Consider the following 18,428-nt stretch of genomic DNA (forward strand, 5'->3'; position numbering starts at 1 on the left):
AGACGGCAGTCAGCAGCACCGCGTATTTTAGCCACCTACAAAAAGACAAACATAGTCAAATAAAGGTCAGTTAAAATGTATACTATATTAAGAATATGTGTACATATTGCATAGGGTCCTGACATCTAAAAAGTACAACTCTGTTCATTGTTATGTTCATATATTTGTTATGTTTTTCATGTGTACGCACACATAAACACACGTACAGTATGAGATGAGATCAATGAGATAAGGTAAGAACAGGATAGAAACTGCTGTGGAACTAGTTACAATGCAATATGCCATGGAAATACAATGTTAACACTTTTGTGCAAATAAGTACAGTTGCACTTGTTTTTTTTTCAAATGTGTTTATTCTGTAAAGGAATGAGTTACATGTTTAAAATGACTGGTTAATAGTGCTATTTTGAAGTGCAATGTCAGCACTATCTTTTTCCCTGCAATTTCAAATGCACTTGTTTTAATAAATGAATACAGCGTTTTAAAAGCATACACAATCTGTGTAAATATATTAGTCTGTGGTTAAATGACTTGAAAGGACTCGAAACTCAAAATGCAGGACTTGGGACTTGACTTGAGACTTTCCAGTCTTGACTTTGGACTTGACTCGGACTTGCCCTGTCTTGACTCGGGACTTGACTCGAGACTTGAGGGTAAAGACTTGAGACTTACTTGTGACTTGCAAAGCAATGACTTGGTCCCACCTCTGTCAAATTCCAAATGAGCTAATATTTGCAAAAAATAACTAAGATTACCAGTTCGAACGTTAAGTATCTTGTCTATGCAGTCTATTCAATTGAATGTAGGTTGAACAGGATTTGAAAATCATTGTATTCTGTTTTTATTTACGATTTACACAAAGTGCCAACTTCATTGTTTTTTTGTTTTTTTTAAATAAGACCTCCAACAAAACGGCGCATCCTGTAGAGACAGTCAGAAAGTGGCTTCAAGATGGTCTGTAAAACATCATCTATGCAACATTTTGAACAAAGAATACCTATTACATGTTATGTAGACTACAAGGAAGCGTTTTAAATGTAATATGACCCCTTTAAATGGAGGAAGCCCACCTACACACAGCACAGAGCACGATGATAAACTTAATTTGCATGTATCTGCGACATTGATTAAATAATTCACAGGACATTGCAGATGCACCTCTTATATTGTATTTTTAAGCATTCCTTATGATCACACGCATGACAGCGGTCCAAATGATTGTTTTAATTGTCACACTTGTGCCTTAATGCTCTGTCCCGCACCAGAAGTAAGAACAGTTTGGGAAAGAGAAAGAGAAGTAGAGAAACAAATGCAAAATAAAGGACAGGATAGAAAAATGGAATGAAACAAAGTCTTGCACTATATCCTCCCAAGAACCGGTGTCCTCTGCAGTGAACATTGTTCAAGTTACACATTTTGAAAAAAACAAAAAACACAAATGTCCTCTGCAGAAAATGCTGGTTGTCAGGACGATATCAATGGCCAAAATGCCAAATCTTTTATTTAAATGTTTCTGATTGGTGGAGTTTTGTTTGGATGGTGGCAACAAACTCAGTTCTCATTATCCAAAATAAAATCCACTAAAGTAAAACATTTTGCACACAGAAGGTTTTTCCTTTTACTACCAATGTATTAAATCATTGAATTTTGGTTTCTTGGAATTTAATCAAATGTGTTTGTATCTTTTCATGCGAACTGAGGCACAATAATTGATTTACAAATGATGTTGATTGTATGGAATTGTTGTAAATGGCATCGTGAAGCAACTGAGGCAAAATGAAGTGCACATTTGTCGATTCAGTCTCAGCCAATTGGCAGTATAACAATACAACTTTATGTCGGCTTTGGGAAATTCAGCTACACCTACAAATACTACGCAAAAGCATATCCTAGGTGCAATTTTCTGCTGCTCATCATGCCACTGCCATTGAAAACGTTCTGAGGTCAGAACATTGAAAGTATTTTCCCATTCCATCAAAAATAATATAATTTTAAAAAAGCAGTGCTTTGTACACTTTAACAGAAGTCTTGCTGGAACCAGGTTGCAATGTAGCTTAACCAGCTCCAGTATTAACAGGAAATATGCCATTTTTTTTAGCGAATAGAGTAATTTTTTGTCACCGACCGAATCCCGGCGCTCCGACTGGGCACCGATTCACGTAAAATCCAACTGTGCCATATTACGGTACCTGGGTTGCGCATGACGTCACGCCCGGTTGGGGACTTAGCCGGCACTTTGGCACTTGGCAATAACCCCAGCAGCACTGAGAGCGTACCCAACGTTCTAACGTAACTTAAGTAGGCTCCAATGTTCCAAAAAATGTGCTAGCTTGATGCTCGTATACTTTGGCTATCAACATGCTAATGATTAGCATTAGCAATTTTACATGGCGAGTTTAACACCTCGTAATTTGTTAATGAAAACTAAGATGCAAGATACAATCAAACAGCTGGTGCATATTAAGTACAATATTTACAATAGTAACACTTTTTAGGGAGCAACAAAAGACTAGACAGCAAATACTGAACTGACACACTATAAACCATACACTACTGCCATCTAATGTCTTGGACATGCAACTGTAATTTAAACTCAGAAATGTGTTAATAAAACCAGAAAATACAAGTGTTGCAATAAAACATTTGATTTTATTATCCAAAACATTTATTATTTATTAACACGCACAGGCACGTGCACACATAGGGCCCTATGGGTGCTTGAGCCCCTGCCCTTTTTTGCCTCGTCTTAAAAAGTGCCCTCTGCCTGTGTGTGTGTTGTTGTTTTTTTTCCTTTTCTTTAAACAACATTAATAAATTCCTGTTACGGATGTAAAAAAAAAAAAACACAGCGGTACAAAAACTCCACGTTTTCTTGTAATACCGGGTTGTTTGAGCCTGCCGCTTCCGCCAGAGAGCGAGAGGGCGAGTGAGTGAGTAAGTGAGAGGAGAGAGAGCCAACTGCGCCCCTGAGGAGACGTGACAGTGGAGCAACTTGAACCTGTGAGTTATGGTCTAGTCGCCGTCCACTTATTCAGCATCTAATATGGGTAATATTTCAGAAAAACGCTGTATTATTCTATTATTCAATGTGTCAGCTTCTGTTTTTGCCGGATGTCAGAGCACGGCGCATCAATTGAGCACGGCACATCAAATCCGCACAGAGCAGAGCGGATCGTGCGGGACAGGAAGTAGTGTACAAAATACAAAATAAAACACCGGGTTAATTTTCAAAATAAAATGCACTGTGTTTACGGTGGATCACATTTCTCTCTCAGTAGAGGTTTAGATATAAAGTTTATTGTGACTTTGCTATTACTGTGTGGGTTAACAAAATAATAATAATAATAATGATAATAATGATAATGATAATAATAATAATAATAATAATAATAACAATAATAATAAGAATAAGAATAATAATGATAATGATAATAATAATACCAATCATACCAAAGACTATACAAATGGGACCCATTACCTCCCTGCTTGGCACTCAGCATCAAGGGTTGGAATTGGGGGTTAAATCACCAAAATGATTCCCGGGCGCGGCCACCGCTGCTGCCCACTGCTCCCCTCACCTCCCAGGGGGTGATCAAGGGTGATGGGTCAAATGCAGAGAATAATCTCGCCACACCTAGTGTGTGTGTGACAATCATTGGTACTTTAACTTTAACTTTAACTTTAAAAGAGAAGACAGTTGGTAAGAAGAAGAGTTGGGTTTCATTACTCTCAAACAGAACACAAAATGATCTCATAACAGCCCTGGCCACATTCACAAGAACAGAGATAAGAAAAGAAATGGAGGAAGCAAAAATCTATTCCATACTTGTAGATGAAACCACTGATGTATCTCACTGTGAGCAGGTCTCCTTTGTTGTACGTTATGTGTCTGAAATGGATGTCAAGGAGCGCTTCCTCCAGGTTTGCAATGTGTCAACCACAACAGGTGAGGAGATGGAGAAAACAGTTCTGGACCTGTTACAAATGAATGACCCACAGATTGAAAACATGCGTGGTCAAGGCTACGATGGCGCTGCCAATATGAGTGGTCAGTACAAAGGACTGCAAACAAGAATACTGCAACACAATGCCAAGGCTTTATATGTCCATTGCCACGCCCACTGCCTGAATCTAGTCCTGGTTGAAAGTGCAAAATCAAGCCTGCACTTTATCACTTTTTTCAACCTTGTAGAGAAGCTCTATGTGTTCTTCACTGCCTCTTCAAAAAGACACACAGCATTTGTAAAATGCCAACAGGACCTGCGCCCTGGAGAGCGTGTCATTCAACTACAGTAGCTCTCTGACACACGCTGGGCATGTAGGGAGAAAGTCCTGAAGACCCTCAACAAGGTGATGGATGCTGTAGTGAAGACCCTCACTGATCTAACAGTCCAAGAGCCTCCAGATACTGCTGCTGGTGATGCAAGAATGTACCTTAATGCCATCGACTTTGAGTTCTTACTGTTCCTTGCAATAGCCACACCAGTTTTTGATGTCACTGCACTTGCCTCTGATGCACTCCAGAACCAGAGTATTGACCTGTCCACGGCATATAGTGTTGTTGGGGGAGTGATGGATACCTTGTCCAATCTGAGAACAGAAGAACAGTTTTCCAAACGGTTCAAGAACACAGAAAAGGCAGAGGCTTCTGAAATCAGCATTCCCACAGTCCCCCCGGGACAGAAAAGACAGAGGAAGGCTCCTGCAAAGTATAAACACAGTTCTACTGCAGCCACAGAGAGCCACTCCTTCAAATCAGTGGAAGAGTACTACAGAGTGAAAATGTACTATCCATTCCTTGATGTTATTTCTCAGGAACTACATAGGAGATTTAAGGGAGATGGGAAGACACAGTCCTTCAAAGTACTCAGTGCACTCCACAGTTTGACGAAGGCCAGCAACTGGGTAGGTAAAGATGCCATGGGTCCTGACTCTACTGAAGCTGTTCGCACGCTGTGCGAATTCTATGGAGGAGAAGAAGAGAAGCTGAAGACAGAGCTCAGAGTTTTCTATGCATCATTCCATGACACTCTCACACTTAAGGGGATCTTAAGAACACTAAGAGACAACAGTGGACATGACATCTTTCCAGCACTGGAAGAAATGATGAAAACATATGCCACGATTCCAGTGTCCACTGCCACAGTAGAGAGGTCTTTTTCTAAACTGAAGCTGGTAAAAAAAACTCACCCAGAGGCCTATGCACAGAAGAGAGGCTGTCTGATCTCCTTCTCCTCTCCATTGAAAAAGACGTAGTCATAAATCACAATGATGTGATCAACATCTACAGGGACATGGCCCCCAGAAGGTTGCTGCTTTAAGGCCCCCAGAAGGTTTGGCTAATGATTGTGCACTGATTTCACAGCATTTCATGGAAGCCCTGAATTTACATTGAGGAGCATATTTGGGTATGGGTGGCCTCCATCCTACAGCCCTCTACTGGCCCCTGGTCCATATTTTTGGCCCTGTATTGCGTTTCAGTTGTTTAGTCTGAGCATTAAGTGAGAAAGACCATAAGTTACAACTTGATGGTGTTTTCATCAAGTTAAGGGAAGAAGGACAGATTTTCACATTGAAGTTTTTTCCATCCATCCATCCATTTTCTACCGCTTATTCCCTTTGGGGTCGCGGGGGGCGCTGGAGCCTATCTCAGCTACAATCGGGCGGAAGGCGGGGTACACCCTGGACAAGTCGCCACCTTGAAGTTTTTTCCATTTGGGTATTTATTTTTGTATTTTTTTTCAAAGTTCATGTTGCACTGTTCAATGTTCAATATTAAAGTGCTTATTTTTAACAATAAATAGCCTAATAATAAACCAGTGTTTTGTTGCTTTTCATGTCTTCCAAGCCTATGATATCGTGAATTAACTCATTATGACAATAATTTGTTGACACAAAAGAAATGGCAATCACTTTTACCTACAAAGCACACACAGCTAAGTAGTTAGCTTCCTATTAGCAAATTTAATTTTACATTAATTTCCATATTGTGTAAAGGACCAAACAAAAATGTCCTGCCCTTTTCTGACTTTGAGCCCCTGCCCCTCTATAATCATGTGCACGTCCCTGAACACGCATATAAAATTGAGTACAAATTGATTCTCAGGTACCAGACATAGGTACTGTATCGGTTCAAGTGTAGACGGTACTCATCCCTAAGTAATGTACATTGATAATATTCTCCAGCAAAATTGAATATGATGAAGATGCTACAGCACTGCTGTTGTATAGAGGAACTATACACATTGGAAGATCCTTGCAAAGACATTTTAACTTTCTAAAGGCCAACAATTTAATTTTGCAAAAGAGAGCTATTTTTCCTGGAATCTGTAACTCTGGCAAAATAAATAGTCCGAAAACAAATGACCGCTACAGAGAATACTGTTTCTCAATAGGGATGATGTTTGATAAGAAATTATCGAGTTCGAGCCTATTATCGAATCCTCTTATCGAACCGATTCCTTATCGATTCTCTTATAGAGTCCAAATAGGTTGTTGTATATGGAAAAAAAAACACAATATTTGGTTTAACAAAAGCTCACTTTTATTATATAAGAAAAAAATAAAGTCTAAAAAATAAATGAATATTGACTGTTACTCCCCTAAAAAAATACAATAAAATAAATAAATATTGACTGTTGTTACCCAAAGTGTATTAAGTGGGATTTTTCAGAAAAACAAATATATACAGTAACACAAAAACAACCTGTCTCTGTGATCACTATAGGTGTATAAATAATAATATAGTGTTAAAAAAAAGAAGTCCCTTGGGCACAAAACTGAAAATAATACAGCTCTCCAAAAAGTGCACTTCTGCTGCTATTTGACATAACTGTTTGTTATGATGCTTTGACATTGTTGCACTTTATTTCTTTATTGAAAGAAAATTCTATGAAGAGAAAAGTTGTTTGCAAATGTGGCTACAATGCTAAAAAATGAAAAGTTAAAGCTAAAAAACGAAATACACTTTATTGAGTTAACATTATTTCTTTATAGGGGGAAATATGTGATGTTATGAGCTAGGCTAGGGAATATAACAACTACATTACCCAGCATGCAACGGGAGTGACGAGCATGCGCGGTAGCCCCGAAAAGTGTTGTTGCATGTCGCCACCCGGCAGCTAAGAATGAGGTTATTAGCACGCTGTGAAAGTAAACGTCAAGAACTCAGCCAACACGCCTCGTCTGCATTATTTATAATTAGACAGACAACACATATACAGTGTGATTTTGTTTTGTTTACAAGGAAAGAAAAACAAAAGTTAAAAAAGGGAGATATGTTGTATATATATGTATGTGCTGCGGTTGCTTTAAGAACGTTGCGACAGCTGCCGTAAAGGAGGTGCGTTGCTAGCCTGGTTGCTATGTTTCCGGTTGGTCGTAAAAATGTTCGTCATGTTGTACCTTGCTCAAATCTCTCAGTAAAGTTATTCATTGGATTATACCTTTTGTTTTGAACTTTATTACACCTTGGAGCGCTTTTTCCGGTCTATTGTTTTTCCTGCTTTCCCTATCTGCGCCTAATGAGTGAGCTACGTGACGTTATTTCTTGTGATGTCTCACGGGGCATTTTCTGGTCGGGACGGGATTCGCTCCGAGGGATTCGAATAAAGAACCAACTCTTTTTCTTTACTATAGTGGTCTCGATAACGGGTACCGGTTCTCAAAAAGGGATTCGAGTCCGAGGACTTGGTTCTTTTCTTATCGAACAACCGGGAAAACCGGTTTCGAGTATCATCCCTATTTCTCAAATAAGAAAAATGTTGAAGGGAGAAGTCCGACCCCCTGGTCCTTATTGTTCTGGAAATGTGGCTCATAGGACAATTTAGTCTAGAGAGAGAATGAAGACCTACACTTGGCGTACACGTTCAAAAACCGGAAGTGGCGCAGAACATTTGATTACGCCAGCAGTCACGGAGGCACTTTAATAACATTTAACCTTTTTTAAAAAATGTTTTTTATATAAATGTATCAACTTGCAAAATCAAATCATGAATAGCATAGCTGCATATCCACCTACTTTAAGTGTAAGTAATTACTAAGCAGAGTGAATGAAAAAAAAAAAACATTTTAAATTAGTTGTTTAGATCAGTCAACTGCTAAAAAGATAGGTTGTTAGAAAAGTAGTCGTTATTGGCAGCACTAATATCAATCCACACTAACATGCAATCTAATTTTAGAACGTCAACATTTTATTTTACTTAATGAGCTGCGTCACAAATAACATTGTACTCAAGGACTCACGATGAACTATTGTTGGCGTGACAACTGACACTTCATCCTCGTTCTTTCTGTCACTGGCTATCATTCATAAGCCTGCAAAGTGACGATCACATTAATTAACTGACTTTTCCTTTGACTTGTCTTTGTTAAGTGCATGAACGTACTCGAGTAAGCGAGCCTGTCAGCCTCACTCTTCACCGTCCTCTCCTTCATGCACTGAACTGGAACTATAAATGCATCTGACCTAGCAAGCCCGTTAGAAGTCAGGCCTATTCTGTGTGTCAGCTGATGCTCCTTGTTATGTCATGGCATATTCTGCTATCCCACATCAAACAAACCTTACTGCTCGTTTGCGTGCTTGTGTCCTTTTTTTATTTATTTATTTTTTTACATTATTTTCATGCACATGCAACATTGTCATAAAACATTATATACAACCAATGACGATGTTGATTAGGATCATGTTGATAACGGTGATGGTGCTCCTCAGTATTCCCTGGCTCGTCGTTAGTGCTTTCACTTTATGACAGCCTGTCCCTTGCCCGTGCTTTTCTTTCACAGCAGCAATGTAAGTCAAGCAGGCATCACTTCAAGACCCTGCAAGTGAGCGTAGAGAATTTGAAAGAGCCACAGAAATGAGTAGGTGTTGCAAGGCTTAATGAATAATAAATCATGGTGCTTTATATGTGGAGAACTAGACCTTGAGAAGAAAGACCTGTGCGGAGACAGCCCGTTTCACAGCTCGGCCAGCATCAGTAGAGACTGCTGCACGGAGCAATCACTCATTGTTGCAAGCATAGGCCCTCACACCCATTTAGTCCTCTTAACGTGAGAGCAGCTACCATCAAGGGGTGACATTCACCATTGCCAGTTAGGTTTGCCAGCGCACAGGTGGTGGGACAAGTCCCACATTAAGTAAAACAGAGTGAAACAGAATGCTACCAGATGTAACATCATGGAGATACATTGGTTTAATTTGAACTACAGTTCAGCCAACACAAGCTTGGACTGTGTATATACTGATGCCACTGGAATTTCCAGAGCATGTTCAAATAATTTCTTTGCCAGCTTGTTCTTCTTCTTTTTTTAAATCTAGTAAAAAATCTGAAGAGTCGAAGAAAAAAAATGGTCAGTAGCAAAACGACGACTGTTGACGTCTGTACAGTATGTGATTAGGGATGTCCGATAATGGCTTTTTGCCGATATCCGATATTCCGATATTGTCCAACTCTTTAATTACCGATACCGATATCAACCGATACCGATATCAACCGATATATACAGTCGTGGAATTAACACATTATTATGCCTAATTTGGACAACCAGGTATGGTGAAGGTAAGGTACTTTTAAAAAAAAAAAAAAAAAAAAAATAAGATAAATAAATTAAAAACATTTTGTTGAATAAAAAAGAAAGTAAAACAATATAAAAACAGTTACATAGAAACTAGTAATTAATGAAAATTAGTAAAATTAACTGTTAAAGTTTAATACTGTTAGTGGACCAGCAGCACGCACAATCATGTGTGCTTACGGACTGTATCCCTTGCAGACTGTATTGATATATATTGATATATAATGTAGGAACCAGAATATTAATAACAGAAAGAAACAACCCTTTTGTGTGAATGGGGGAGGGAGGTTTTTTGAGTTGGTGCACTAATTGTAAGTGTATCTTGTGTTTTGTATGTTGATTTAATAAAAAAAAAAAAAACGATACCGATAATAAAAAAAAACGATACCGATAATTTCCGATATTACATTTTAACGCATTTATCCGCCGATAATATCGGCAGGCCGATATTATCGGACATCTCTATATGTAATACTAGTTATTTTTGTTGGTTTCGATTGGACATTCCACATTTGAATAAACACAGTGCCCATTGGTCCTCAATAAGCAGCCCTTAGGCCACATATGGCAGTGTTTGAGTTGTAGTGGGATGTTGTCTTGGTTGAACATTTTTCTGAGTTTCTGTTACTAGCATATTTTTGGGTGATAATCTTAATCTTCATCACCCACTTTGTTTTTATTCTTTCTGGATCTCGACACACTTTTTTACGAACAACCAGCGGGGATAACCACAGGTTTTGAGGGCCTCCCTAAAGTGCTTATGTTCTTTCTCTTTGGCCTGTGGACTGATGGGAAGATAATCAGCACTGTTTTGAAGGGTTCTGATAATACCTAGTTTGGGTGGGTGGTGACAGTCAATAAATAGGTATTAGTGAGTGTATGTGTGTGTGTCTTTAATTTACAGAAAACCCACACACGCTGAGACAATTGACCGCACACCGCTTACCCAGAAAAACAATCTGGTGTATGCTGTCTAGTGCAGTGATCAGGCACATGTCACAGCTAGGGATGGGAATTGATTAGATTTTTCCAGTTTTGATTCCACTTTAGATTCTGCTTAACGATTCGGTTCTTTTTCGTTTCTCTTATCGATTCTTATTTGGATAAAAAGATAAAAAAACAAGTGGATTAGAGTTAACGTTGTTTGATTTAGAAGAAACATGAATGTACAAACTCAACAGTGAGGTCTGATCACCTCCATCGGGTGCTAGGGTCGGGGTTCCTTAGAAAAAACAAAAAATTGAAAATCACTAATATAATAATAAAATAAACAGTGTACTGTATAAATAAATAAAATATTACATACAATTATTACCGGTATTTTCAGGAGAATATACGAGCTAACCACTCAAAAGTAAAACTACGTCAGCTAGTAACATATACAAGCAAGTCAAGTCCAATAAAAGTGTGCATTGTACAATTCTGGAACCATCAGTTTGTTTGTTAGTTAGTTTGTTAATTAGTTACCTTCGGTACATTGCTGACATCGGCACCGTTACTGCTGGCGGGGATTCACTTCCGGCTTGGGCGGGTTCGAAAACGCATCGTTAAAAGGGGAGCAATGGAGGTTAATTACATTAAAGTTAAGAAAACCTCTGAACATAGGGAGGGTCTGCGACACCACCTATTCCCCGCAAACAATTCTATCCTTTCATCATTCAATAATTTGGCGCTTAACAATTAATAAAAAAAGACACTGGCACTTTTGGTTTCAGGTGCACCCTTGACCATTGATACAACTGAATGGAATGCTAACAAAGGTGGCGCCATCCGAACGACTGTTGTTGTGTTGGCAGAGGTTTTACTCCATTGAATTTAACAACTGTCGTTTTGCACCACACTGGAGTGAAGCCATCCTCGTCTGGGAATATCCCTGCTTTTAGAGCTCTCTGGATACTCTTGTTATAAATGTGATTGAGACACTTGACTTGTTCCCCTATCTATAAAGTGTGCTAGGATTGAGAGACAGTCATATCCCATAAAAAACAAGCCATACTGATGCCCCACTTCTACATTTCTTGATGCAGCTGCACTTTTTTTTCACATCCCCTCTCCTCTCTCTCTCTCTCTCGTGTTATTACGATTGAGTGATCTGTAGCCAAGTAGTCATCCATGAAAAGATGTCCCTCCTTTTTCCAGCTGTCGACTCGTTACACTCTTTTACTGTGCTTGTGTTGAACTCAGGAATGTCTTGAAAGGATGGTATTCAGATCTTTAAAGGGGAACATTATCACAATTTCAGAAGGGTGAAAACCATTAAAAATCAGTTCCCAGTGGCTTATTTTATTTTTCGAAGTTTTTTTCAAAATTTTACCCATCACGCAATATCCCTAAAAAAAGCTTCAAAGTGTCTGATTTTAACCATCGTTATATACACCCGTCCATTTTCCTGTGACGTCACATAGTGATGCCAATACAAACAAATATGGCACATAGAACAGCAAGGTATAGCGACATTAGCTCGGATTCAGACTCGGATTTCAGCGGCTTAAGCGATTCAACAGATTACGCATGTATTGAAACGGATGGTTGTAGTGTGGAGGCAGGTAGCGAAAACGAAATTGAAGAAGAAACTGAAGCTATTGAGCCATATCGGTTTGAACCGTATGCAAGCGAAACCGACGAAAACGACACGACAGCCAGCGACACGAGAGAAAGCGAGGACAAATTTGGCGATCGCCTTCTAACCAACGATTGGTATGTGTTTGTTTGGCATTAAAAGAAACTAACAACTATGAACTAGGTTTACAGCATATGAAATACATTTGGCAACAACATGCACTTTGAGAGTGCAGACAGCCCAGTTTTCATCAATTAATATATTCTGTAGACATACCCTCATCCGCTCTCTTTTCCTGAAAGCTGATCTGTCCAGTCCAGTTGGAAATGCATCTGCTTTGAGTGTCGCAGGATATCCACACATTCTTGCCATCTCTGTCGTAGCATAGCTTTCGTCGGTAAAGTGTGCGGAACAAACGTCCAATTTCTTGCCACTTTCGCATCTTTGGGCCACTAGTGCAACTTGAATCCGTCCCTGTTCGTGTTGTTACACCCTCCGACAACACACCGACGAGGCATGATTTGACTCGGTGTTTGTAATGTGTTTGAGAAAATGGCGGATTGCTTCCCGATGTGACGTCACAGCGTGACGTCATCGCTCCGAGAGCGAATAATAGAAAGGCGTTTAAGTTGCCAAAATTCACCCATTTAGAGTTCGGAAATCGGTTAAAAAAAGATATGGTATTTTTTCTGCAACATCAAGGTATATATTGACGCTTACATAGGTCTGGTGATAATGTTCCCCTTTAAGACAATACATAGTGTTTCCCCAACCATTATACTGACACTCCAATTGTATTTTTCTGTACATCGCCAGGTAACAACAGAAGTAATTCAAGCATACCTTTCATTTGATGTAGAGCAGGTACACTATTTTAGTAAATTAACTGAATAGCTTTTTCTTATTTGTATTATTTACATGACAGCATGTCATTTCTGTTTCTACAGTAATCTGCGACCTGTATCGAGTGCGGCGGATCAATCATTTTAATTAAATGTTGTGTCTTGGTTTTTACTTTGTGGACTATTTGGTTTCTGTTGCTTTCTATTTTGAAAGTTTCTGAAAAGTAACTTACACTAGACTTGGCTATGCTTAATGTCTGCACCCTAAATGTAAGTGGTGACGAGTGATCACGCGATACTCGGCTATGTTGTGCTTGTGCAAGTGTGCACAGGTGTTAGCCACCAATAATGTAAAATTCACTGAACGAGCACCTTCATTTACTGTTATCAAGCCAAGAGGTGTACATTTTCACATTTGCAGTAACCATCAAAATCTCCCCTCTACTTTTTGTGTGCCTTTTTAATCGCGGTCTGCATGATCTATGTTTGGAATATAGACATGAATTATGCATTGTCACAAACAACCTTTCTCAAGGGTCAAAACAGACCTTAAGCAACCCATGCAAAGGCACTGCTATTTATTTATGACATTGCCACATTTCCCTAGGTGTTTAAGCTTTGTTTAACATGTTAACTATCACAATTTGAGCAGGACCATCATCATGGTACTTCATGTTTCTCTTATATACTGTTGTGCAGGTCAAAAGTATTCAGGATGCCATCCGGGATAAAAAACAGAGGTTTATTTTAATGGGCGAAGAGGTAAACCTTTGCCCCACTGTCGGCATCTTCATCACGATGAATCCAGGCTACGCTGGTCGGGCGGAGCTTCCTGAGAACCTGAAGGCACTGTTCAGGTCAGTCAAATTTAGACAAAATGTAGATTTACTGTAAATCTTGCATACATATTCCCTGTGGATGATCCTGTCTTCCTGATCTGTTATTAATCAAAGCTTTGGCAGGCCCTGTGTTGAACCTTTTCAGATATTTTGCACATGGGGATACAATATTGTCTCAGAATTAGTTAGATGAGACTTAATTGACCAAGCATATTTTTGGGCAGACTATAGTTAAGCTTTTTAATTTGGCCTGCCAAACGTGTCAAAAATCCTTTTGCACCGGCAATAGGATTTGCAATGCTAGCTTTTAATTACCCTAGTCTTGAACTAAATAAATAAGTCCAATGGTTTCTGAAGCTAGAAAATCTGCGCTTTTCAGTGATTACGGTAAATACAGGGACTGTGTACCAGCAACTCCAGGAAGACGAATCTTTGCTACAAAGCAGAGTGCGGTTTTGAGCACAAGAGGGACAGAGAAGCATGCTTTCTATGACAAAATTCAGCAGACAATGTATGTTTAATCAGACATTTGGGTGTTTTTACTGTTTGTTTTTGTGTTTCACCATGTCATGTATTACCGTGTTTTTATGTGTTTAGAAAACATGTCTTGGAGGTTCAATGTTTTGTTGTTCATAGTTCCTTCACTAATGTATATTCACATTTTTAATTCAGTAGTGCAAAACAAGCTCCAGATGTTTAAAGTACTCCTGAAAAAAGGTACCCAGGTATATATAGAACCTTGTATGACACTTTTGCAGCTATATATTGTATACAACTACTGTATACTAATAAAAAACGGTTTCTTGCCCACTTGGACAATATGTCCTTTAAGCTTTATAAAAGGCCGGGGAGTTTGAAGGTTCTTCACAGAATCTTACTGTTGGTGTTCCCATTATTCTAGCTCCTCTGTTCCGAGATGTAAGATGTTGTTCTTGGTATGGCTTGGTTGTTACTGCCACCAGTTCCTCAATCATTACTGGCACCACATTTTACATTTTCTCTGGCTCTTCCTTCAGTCTTTGGTTTTTCGCCTGCTTTTTGTGTTCTTTCTTCCTGATGTTGTTTTACCTTGGAGTTTCAAAATCTATCAACAATGGTGAAGCAGGGCTTCGAACAGGCAGTACAAAAGCCTTATGCATAAGTCCATGCAATGTTATTCATTAAAATTGACAGTGTGAGTGAGGTAGATGAAAGTTAAGATGGAGAATGAATCCCTGCAAAAAACGTTGTTGTAGAAAATGGGATGTTGTAAGAAAAACAGCATGGTTTGTGCTTTACTCATGTAAAATCAACCACTCTGGTGCAGCCCACAAATACACTCTTACCCGGAAAGACTTAAAGAATGCAAAGTCTGCAATGAGCAGTACTTGTAATACAAATGACTTGTATATGCCAGAGACCCACATGATTAGTAAACAAGCATGGAAGGAAAAGCAGTTAAAGAAAGTATTGTATTACTTAAATATATCTACATACTCAGCTGTCAAATGATTGCATGTTTTAAGTTAGATTGATTTTAGTTCACACATTAATCATGATTAATCACCAGATGCAACTATTTCTGAAATATGCCTATTTTGACTGCATTGTACTCACAGAAAGATGAATGACAAGGCACGATTATAGATATTTAACAAACTATGTTTATTATCAACTCTACATGAAATTAACATTTAAATCAATCTAAACACTGTCAAGTGATAACAAAATTGAATCAGTTTAATCACACTCTTGAACTGTTATTAATCATGTTATTAAACCTGTTATTATTTGCTTGCATTAATATAATTTGCTTAAAGGGGAACTTATTTTTTGGAATTTTGCCTATCATGCACAATAATTATAAGAAACAAGAAGACACATGTTTTTTTGTTTTTTTTTAGGGTTTAAAGATGATAAAAACGTTTGGGAGATGCGGCTAATGGGAGTCATTGCTGTAACTTTCAAAGCCCTCTAAAACTTCAAAACCCTCCAGCAACGTTTTATAAACATACTGCAAGTTTATATATAATGTAGTAACAGACACGATCATAACAATATGTAATATGTACAACATTTTCAGTATTTTGGTCTTTCTAAACCAGTGGTTCTTAACCTTGTTGGATGTATCGAACCCCACCAGTTTCATATGCGCATTCACCGAACCCTTCCTTAGTGAAAAATAGAATGTTTTTTTTCAAATTCAAGACAAAGTTATATGTTGTTGGTAACACTTTAATATGGGGAACATATTGTAATTAACAAATACTTAATTTAGAGTTATTTGGTTAGGGTTAGGGTTAGAGGGTTATAAAAAGGCCATGCCGAATAAGGCATTAATAAGTACTTAATAATGACTAGTTAAGAGCCAATATGTTACTAATTTGCATGTTAATAAGCAACTAATTAATGGTGAATATGTTCCCCATACTAAAGTGTTACCATGTTTTTTTACTGGTGCACAAAATGAACCATGCATGAACATCACCTTGTTCAAAGAACAAAACCAACACAGTGCATACACTCACAACAAATTACACACCTGCAAATCAGTGTGACTTCTGCTGTTGCCGTATCCGTAATACGCCGATAGGGAGAAGTTTTTATTTACACGATGAGTCGGGTGTGTTTTGACCTCCGCCGAACCCCTGAGGCCGACTCACCGAACCCCTAGGGTTCCATCGAACCCAGGTTAAGAACAACTGTTCTAAACATTTCTGGAAGAAATTCCTTGGCACATTTATGTCCGTTTCCACAGCAGTGCACTTCTGACTTCTGGCATTAAATGTGTTTTCCTACTTCCGGAAACAAACACAAGTGTGTTGTAATCATGGCAGACTTGGTAACAAACAACAAAGGCAACTCTTTTTGGATAAAATAGACTTTGACGGTGTAAATATGGAACTTGCAGCCAAGCTATGCCAACATAAATGAATTGCTTATCCAAAATAAACCGGAAAAATCAATCAATCAATCAATGTTTACTTATATAGCCCTAAATCACGAGTGTCTCAAAGGGCTGCACAAGCCACAACGACATCCTCGGCTCAGATCCCACATCAGGGCAAGAAAAAACTCAACCCAATGGGATAACAATGAGAAACCTTGGAGCCAATACCGGGCGACCGGTGCAATGGACGTCGAGTGGATCTAGCATAACATTGTGAGAGTCCAGTCCATAGTGGAGCCAACATAATAGTGAGAGGCAAAAAACGTGCCTCGGCCAGCTAGACTAAACGAACAATTGTCCATCGAGTGAGTCACTGCAGCTCCACATTAAGCACACAAGACAACACAACATAATAAATGATAAATGGGTTGTACTTGTATAGCGCTTTTCTACCTTCAAGGTACTCAAAGCGCTTTGACACTACTTCCACATTTACCCATTCACACACACATTCACACACTGATGGAGGGAGCTGCCATGCAAGGCGCTAACCAGCACCCATCAGGAGCAAGGGTGAAGTGTCTTGCTCAGGACACAACGGACATGACGAGGTTGGTACTAGGTGGGGATTGAACCAGGGACGCACGGCCACTCTCCCACTGCGCAAAAAATAATACAGAAATACTAAGTCACAGTGAATAAAAAGGTAGTGCAAACATGTGTGTTTTAGTGCAACGAGAAGTAAACTGGATCAGTCCCTTCAGGTTCATAGTGCAATGGAGGAGGGAGGGACGGGGTATTGCACGTAATAGTGTGTGTGTTGGATGTCAGAGTTGGTGTTTGGGTGGGTTCATGGATTTCACAGCCTGATTGAAAAAGCTGTTAGTCAGTCCTGTGTTTCTGGATTTGAGGGAGCGGTATCTCTTTCCAGAGGGTAGGGGGGAAAAAAGGCATGTCCGGAGTGTGTGAGGTCAGTGCAGAATTTTATGGACTTCATGTGGAATCGGACGGTGTAAATGTCACAGAGGGCGGGCAGTGTGATCCCGATTTTTTTTTCCGCTATCCTCACCATCCGCCGCAGTTTCTTCCTGTCCTTGGCAGTGCAGCTGGTGAACCACATTTTGCAGCCGTAGGTCAGGATGGACTTGATGGAAGCTCTATAAAAGTTTACCAGAAGGGGGCGGGGAAGGTGAGCCTGCTTTAACTTCCTGAGGAAGTAAAGACGCTGATGGGCCTTTCTCACGTGATGAGATGTGTGGGTGGACCAGGTGAAGTCACCTGATATGTGTAATCCAAGGAACATGAAGCTATTTACCCTCTCAACTTCCTCTCCTTTAATAGAGAGGGTGGGGAGATGAGTGTTACTCTGGTCCAGGTGAGTGAGGGCTTTGTGGGGCGCCATCATGACAGCGTACTCTGTCGACCTGTTTGCCTGGAAGGCAAACTGGTATTGATCTAGGTCAGCAGGGATGGTAGACTTGATGGAGGAGAGAATGAGTCTCTCAAAGCATTTGGTGATGATGGTTTGTGAGAGCAACTGAGCGACAGTCTTTCAGGCAGTTCACTGTGTTGCAATTTGTTATTTTTATAGCCAGACCTGGGTGTTTATTTCCATACCTGACGGTTTCGGCTACAACTGTTGCCTACCTCACATCACGAGACCACCTCTGAGGAAGGCAACAGTTGTAGCCGAAACCGTCAGGTACGGAAATAAACACACAGCTCTGGCTATAAGAATAACA

General features: G+C 39.4%; 1 protein-coding gene across 1 annotated transcript in view; it reads left to right on the forward strand.

Moving 5' to 3' along the window:
- dnah9 (dynein, axonemal, heavy chain 9) overlaps positions 1 to 18,428 on the forward strand; it is a 366,284-nt gene that overhangs the window by 49,069 nt on the left and 298,787 nt on the right. The window contains exon 11 of the mRNA XM_072914095.1: positions 13,678 to 13,835. Coding sequence (XP_072770196.1) covers positions 13,678 to 13,835 — 158 coding nt within the window. The remainder of the gene's footprint in view (positions 1 to 13,677; positions 13,836 to 18,428) is intronic.

Source organism: Nerophis lumbriciformis, linkage group LG11 (assembly GCF_033978685.3).
Source record: "Nerophis lumbriciformis linkage group LG11, RoL_Nlum_v2.1, whole genome shotgun sequence".
Classification (NCBI taxonomy): domain Eukaryota; kingdom Metazoa; phylum Chordata; class Actinopteri; order Syngnathiformes; family Syngnathidae; genus Nerophis; species Nerophis lumbriciformis.